Genomic DNA, 7,500 nt, shown 5'->3' on the forward strand with positions numbered 1-7,500 from the left:
TATATATATATACTGTGTGTATATATATATATATATATATATATATATATATATATATATATATATATATATATATATATATATATGGTAAAATAGATCAGCAGACTATATACGTTGCAACTAAGTGGAATATTTCTTACCGACTACGTGGCCAAGAAGAGTTGGTATGGGCACGTTTATGAGAGTCGTTTGTCTTTTAGTTCTATTCAAAGATGTCGACGGCGAGTCCTGTATGAGGGTGCTGTTAAGGTGTTTGCTTTTGTCATCGCTGTCACTTGTTGACTGCACTCGGTCCTTCTCGACTTCCTTCAGATAAGCTTCTCTTAGAACGTCGAACACCTTCTTCTTGACCATACCCGATGTGTCCAGAGGAATGTCGATGACTTCTGGCTGGTTGAGCATATTATTGAGGGTCTCGGAAAGGTCGAAGGCCGCCACGATTGGGATGGCCTGTAAAATAAATTCTCACAATTTTCCACGACTCTTGGCATTCCTTGTAGTATTTGACAATTAAAATCAGCTTGAAGATTTTAACCAGCTGGTTGCAAAAGGTTAAAAAAAATCTCAGTAGAGATACATACACACACGTACACATATACACACAAGTGATGTTAAAGAAGATATATCAAGTAATGATGGAATATCGCATCTTATATCACACATCCTTATATCAACCACTGCGCAAGTAACTTGAAAAAGTGACGTTTGCGGCTATTTTATCTTAATAAGAGGAAAACTATTTAGTAGGATCAATCACGAACTTCAGAAGTTTACTCTAAAACCCTCTGGAAATTCTTACTTGCTCTAGAGGATATCCGACTTCTTTTGCCGCGCATTTCGCTAATCCTGCGATGGCAAAGACCAGGCCGAATATGGAGAAAGCCTGCATCGTCCAGAAGATTGTGGCGCCGTAAACAGCGCCCTTCTCTGTGCAGTTAACAGGAGCACTGATGCTTATGTTAGAATCTGAGAACTGAAAATAGAAAAGACGATGCAAAGTTATAAAGTTGACCATTGGAGTAGGTTCCATTAAACTCTAGCTTTGTTTTGTGTAAAACTATGTACAATATTGTCAATCCTATCCATTGTACACTTTTTAAGAATGTGTGATCATTGGTGAACGCACGCATGTGAGTACGAGCGAAATCTATTTCAATGATGTGTTTCAAAAACGAAAGCAATATTTTTCATTAACATTCGGTATCCCCTTGTCAACGGAGCAGTTCATTGGCTGTATTCAAAATTCATGAAGCTACAGGAAAGGGATATGGACTCGGGAAAAAATTTTAAAGTATATGAATTTTACTGGATTCTGCCATATTTCTGTGGCTGTGCAAATATTATTGTAAATAAGTTAGACATTCTGCTATAGCATATAAAGTAATGACAAAGTAGTGGCTGTGCAAAAATAAAACGGCTAATTTCATGAACACAAAGGGCTTTACTAACTGCTTTTCAGAGGAGGAACTTGATTAATAGATACTTATATAAGGAGGGAATGGTAATGCCTAGAATTATAACTGTAGGATCAATGAAATTACAAGCAATTTTAAACTAAACATATTCCAACAAGTCTTTAATGTTGAACAGTGGCCACGGTCATCTGAAAGGAAACATATGTCAGTGTAAGAATTAATAAACACAGTTGTGTTTAAAGTTATGTCATAAAAGTACATAAACAATGATAACCTTCTATCTCCTACCAGGTCTTTGGTTCCTGTAATGTCCCATTAAATGTGGCAAAGACTTGTCAACTTGTCAATGTATTGTTATGCAGGTATTTTGATGAAGAAAACATGCTCTCTAATCCAAAATATCAATGAAATGATTGTTATTCCATATTATAATCTGAATTCCAGTCCGATGGGCTGCTGGCACAACTAGATTTACGTTTTGGTAGACTCCTGATCAGGGGAGGAGTGTCAGCTAACGGCGGTGTTCCCTGTTCCTTTGGTCATGTTTCTCTGAATTTCAAACGACGACTTTCAGGATGTGTGCTCTCTACTCTGAGAACTATTAAATGAAAGGCCGATCTTTGGGGTTACAGGACTGTGGACTTTCCCCTCGGTAGGGAAACATTATGAATAGGTGAATCCTGGTTAAGAACTGCCCTTGGAGTCTGAATTTGTCTGATTGGTTTTCCGGTTGTGGAATAGATGATTTGGGGCTTCCATTACTGTAGCCACAGTAAGTTTTGATGCTTGTTTGGTGTTGAAGGTTGATGTGGTAGAAACATCCTTACGCCAGGAGTCACCCTGTATAGTCAGGGCTACTTTTATGCTCTTAACAGCAACATACATTCTAAGGAGCTTTCTGTTGATTAAGTTATTTTTTTCCGATCTATAAAATCTTACTGCATATTGATCAAACTGATGGATATAAAAAATGACGGCATTTTTGTCCCATTTGAGTGAGTGATGCGGTATCTGGTTCTGAATATGCACATAATCACCAATTGTATACAGAGGTAGTCGTTTTGATTGTTCTGATAAATGTTCACCCTCTATGACGTTGTGGCTTCTTAAAATTTTCTTTTGGCAACTACGTATTGTGAGGGGAATATCTTCCTGGTGGAATTTTAATGAAATCCCTGTGTCTGGCAGGTGTATTTCTGTACTGAAATATAGCCAGTTGAAATGCATACATGTCAAGATTACCTTTAGGACCAGTGTTATCAGCAATTATTTGTTTAACGGTTTCAGCTCTAACTTCCACCCTGTAGTTGCTTTGAAGGAAAAACACTGGAGATAGACAGTGGTGTACACACAAGTCATGAAAAAACTGTCTCGTAGCAGTGGAAGTAAATTCTGACTGGTTGTCAGAGGCTAGTTCATCAGGAATCCCAAAAGTGACAAATGTGAGTGGAAGGCAGGATATAAGCCCAGCTGTTCCGTTTGGGGAACTTGCAACAACTGGCTAGTCTGAGTACTGATGAACTATGATGAGATAAAAATCCACTAGTATTGAAAGAAATTAGAACAGAGGCATTGAAATGGGTAGTCTGGTACCATCGGAGGTGTGGGCAGAGCTCTTGGGTTAGAAAGTTCTATCTGGGTACATCAGCTATTTGTGCTAAGATAGCATGAACAATGCCTGACCAAATGACTGATGACCCTTCTCTAGAAATCATAGCAAAAACTTACTGGTGGGCTGCATGTGAAGAAGACAAAACTTCCTCTTGGAGGCTGGAAGGAATGATTATCCTATCCTTGTATAGTAAGACACCTTCAAAAGTGTAAAGCTGCTCACGGAATTGGAAGTATTACCATAGTCTTAGAGGAAAATTATGTCAAAATTCTGGAGTACCAGACTCAATCAAGTTGATAAAACTCATGTCAAAATTCCGGGGTACCAGACTCAATCAAGTTGAGGAAACTTATATCGAAATTCCAGAGTACCAGACTCAATTAAATTGAGGAAACACATGTCAAAACTCTGGAGTACCAGACTCAATCAAGTTGATAAGCTCATTCATTCTGTCATCATTTGCTGTAGCAATACAAACTCTGCCCCATTTCTTTGATCTTACTGTAATCCAATCAAGCAAGTCCACAAGAAATACGACAACACTGTTATAAACTTCAGTATAGTCAGATTCTGAATCCTTATTACATATGCATGATAAAAAAATATATGACAGGTATCTACGATACTGTATTATCTATGATACCTGGTATATCACGCATTTAGAAACGATATCTGAACGTTTCATAGGCATAAATTCCAAATGCTTTCTATGGATGTGTCAATAAATATTTTTAGGAGAAGTTTCTAGTCAACAGCAATAAGATCATCCTATCCTGATAAAAAGTACCTTACTTTGTCCAAAGCGTCAACAACGGCTACAGTATCGTCCTCAATTGGCACAAAATAGAATCAAGTTGGATGTCTAAATCTACTTCTAACGAGCGTTATCCAGCATCCAGTGTTACTACAGGGTGGTTCACTTCCCGTACGGGAACAATGTCTCTGAAATAGTCAGATACCAATACCAATTTTTGACCAATATGTAGTAAGATATACGTTTACTTTTATCAAAGATCCAAACATCCTCTTCAATTTCGCTTATAATAGAGGCTTTTGATTCCTCAAAGAATTTGTTGGTGAGTTCATATCAGAAAAATGATGTTCCCAGTTACAATAATTGCCTGAAAGATAGATTTTTTTTTTCTTTTGTCATGCTGAAGATGTTGGGCATTTGGTAAATGAGATCAAACCTTGATCATACATCAATACTAATTCTTGTAGCTGGAAAACTAGAATCAATTATGAGCATTTCATGCCTAGGAAGACACTGTTGGACATAATTTCAAATCCTGAGAATTGTACATATTGACAGGATATGAACTTATCAGGATTAAGAGAGATGCAAGGTCACCCACAGAAATTAAGCAATTGTGCACCTTAAAAAGATATTTCCTTGAATGAAGCAGCCTATAATAGGACTTCATCTACACATTTGGTTTTGCTTGGTGTATCAAAACGTTTCATCATATTCTTTTGTATAAGCATCACATGAAGCTGTATATCCTAGTGGAGTTATCTTGTAATGATATATCCCTCAAGCTGTAATGAAGGTAGGCAGCTGGTGATCCTCCTTTGGAATGGGAAGACTATAATAGTCAATCCAGGTATCAAAATAGTTTTCCTCTTTTCATTAGGTACTGATCAAGCCTGGTGAAAGGGTAAAGTTGTATGAGTATTTCATATGTTGCAAGCACGTTTAGTGGTTAAAAGTCAACGGTGTAGTGCGTTTTTCCCCTTTTCTTGGCACAAACGATCATTTTATGGGGAAATATACAGGTTCTCCAACTGGAGCAGGCGTAGTGAAACATTCTAGCCAAGATCGGCTTTGACTTAGTCTTTATAGTGGATTGAAATTGGTATTGGTATGCTATGCGCAACAGGCATAGCATCACGGTCCATGATCAACAGCAACAATGGCAACAGTTAGTGATCATATGTACTGAAGCACAACTGGGTTCATGGCTATGTCATAAATGTACATAAACAATTACAACCCTAAACTTAGTAAAATAAAATTTAAAAAATTTTACCATCTCCAATGATTTTCAACCAGTTTATCAACTTCTCAACATTAAATCTGTATGTGTTATACTTCTCACAATTCTAAATATAATACTTGTTATTAATCAAGGAGTCAGCCTATGTACATTATATAGATGGCTAGCAATATCATTCTGTATATTAAAGTCGATGAATAAATGCGAACAATAAGGATTTTTATGATCAATAAATATTACTGAACTTAAAATGGGAGAGAACAGAAATTCTTCTAACATGAAACACACCTTTCTAGCATTTATAGCCCAACTTTTCTAGTGCACCGCATGACTTTTACCACTGAACAACTTTCTCAACTTCAGCTCTCTTGAACGTCATTTTTCATGTTAATATAAAATAACTTTTATAAGCGAATTGTGCATGTTGTAATTGACTACTAAAAACATTCGATCTTAACAGTCAACTTATTGCATTTCTATTAATTGTACATTAAGCTTTTTCTACACACCTTCCCCATAATCTAATACCAAAGTTTTCTTGCTATCTCCCTTTTTGCTATATCTCTCTTGTTTGGTTAGACAAAACTCTATATTATATATCATATCAGTATATTCTAAGGTTATTCCTCTTTTAATTTTGACCCTTCTTCTTATGCTCAAGAAAAATAAGTATGTTTAACCGCACACTCTCCTTCAATAAAACTGACCACATAAATTATCATTGCCTTATCGTATATTGAGCTCAATTCTGGCAACTGTTGTAATAGCTTTGAATAATTCAAAATTCTAATAGCATCCTTTTATACTCAAAGGTCACATCCATAAACCTTTTCTACTTGACATAAACCTATTCTATTCTTCCATACTTAAGATATATCTTTTTTTCTGTCCTATATATTCAGCATGTCTTGAAAATACATCATTAACACATAAATACATTCAGTTAAACCAGCTTCTCATGTTCTATTTCAGAGTCCCTTTGCTCATCTATTTTTTTCTTGTATTCACACCCTCAACCAATGTTTCTTTCTCTCCCGAAAACATTTGACACTTACCCGAAAATCTATGATCCTTGTGTCATGCATACCCAAGAGTCATTTACACAGGGAAACTGGAAAATGAGAACTTGAATCCAGATAGGGAGACTCAAGCTGATGTGAATTACAATATTTAGCTTAATCAAAACAGTCTTATGTCATCCATAAAGAAATCTCAATACGTAAATAATGATCAACCCTCAAACATCAATGAATGTTTATTTGAAACTACTGGGAGGTAAGCGACAGAAATCACATGATATTAGGGCAATCTCTAATGATCAAGTGTCAGTAGTAAATAGTGTCTTAGGTGTATACAGCAACAACATGTTTTAATTTGGTATCACTGATTTGATTTAGCCAAGAATTGATAAAAAAATAAAAACCATCTCTATACGTCATCTGCTTATTCTCCAATAGAAAGGGACGTCATTCAGATTTGGGCTAAGCAAATTGAAAATTAGCATGATTCTTCATGAAAATTATGAGGTGAAGATGAAAAATCAGGTGACTGTGATTCGGATGACTTTAGTGAAAAATAACAATTGCTTAGTGATCAAGATATTTTAGCTAGGGGAGTTAGTGATGAAAATAAGTACTATGTTTTTAAGATAAAAATGACAGTGATAACCATAATATTTTTCGATGTAATGATTTATGTGAAGCCGAATGGAGTAGAGAAGATTTCAGCCAATAAATGAATGCACATCAATCGCGCATGTTAAGTGATTCTCTGAGCCGTTCAACAGGTGGTGGGCAGAAAAGGATAGGTTCACGTGGAAAAAGTGAATTTTTTGTTTCTGCTTCGGTTGGTTAGACAGATGGTAACGGTTGTGTTCTGACAGAATATGACTGTAGCTGAAACAGGAATTGCTAACATATGAACATTGTATGTGGGATTATTGGTAAATTGATATTCATCCCAATACACCCATATCTCTCAAATAGTTAGGAGTAGGTGGTATTTATCATAAATATGTTCATCGAGATTATGAAATACCTATTAAATGGAAAACGAAAAAAATGAAAGAATCTAGTTCATCGTTTCATTATACGCAACTTCATAGCTTCTTTTATTCTTTTCTGTTGTTATTGTATTTCTTTCGGATTATGAATAGAAATTAATGGTTAAGATATAATGAATAACATAATATAAATAACATATAAAATTTTGTATAGAGAGGGTATGTTGGAAACTTAGGGGCAACGTCAACAGTAGTCTCAATCTAGTAGCAGACGACCCAAAATCTGTGTTCGAACGAGATGTGAAGTCAGAGTGGAATTCACATATGATTGGTGAGTACCATTTTACAATATTATTTCCTCCAAATTATTTATCTTTTTTTGAACTTTTTCTCACATATTTCAGTAGACAGGGTATGTTATATAAAAAGGTGTCAGTTTTATGAGGGATCTCTCAAATCCTTTCTTCTTGCAAT

At 35.7% G+C, this 7,500-nt stretch overlaps 1 protein-coding gene across 5 annotated transcripts in view; it reads right to left on the reverse strand.

Moving 5' to 3' along the window:
- Positions 1–7,500, reverse strand: part of LOC137646985 (uncharacterized) — a 120,155-nt gene that overhangs the window by 28,022 nt on the left and 84,633 nt on the right. For all 5 annotated transcript variants that reach the window (XM_068380062.1, XM_068380060.1, XM_068380058.1 and 2 more), the window contains 2 exons: positions 800–973; positions 141–450 (listed from right to left, as the gene is read on the reverse strand). In XM_068380062.1, coding sequence (XP_068236163.1) covers positions 141–450; positions 800–889 — 400 coding nt within the window. In that variant the 5' untranslated portion in view covers positions 890–973. The remainder of the gene's footprint in view (positions 1–140; positions 451–799; positions 974–7,500) is intronic.

Source organism: Palaemon carinicauda, chromosome 9, assembly GCF_036898095.1.
Source record: "Palaemon carinicauda isolate YSFRI2023 chromosome 9, ASM3689809v2, whole genome shotgun sequence".
In the NCBI taxonomy this organism is placed as follows: domain Eukaryota; kingdom Metazoa; phylum Arthropoda; class Malacostraca; order Decapoda; family Palaemonidae; genus Palaemon; species Palaemon carinicauda.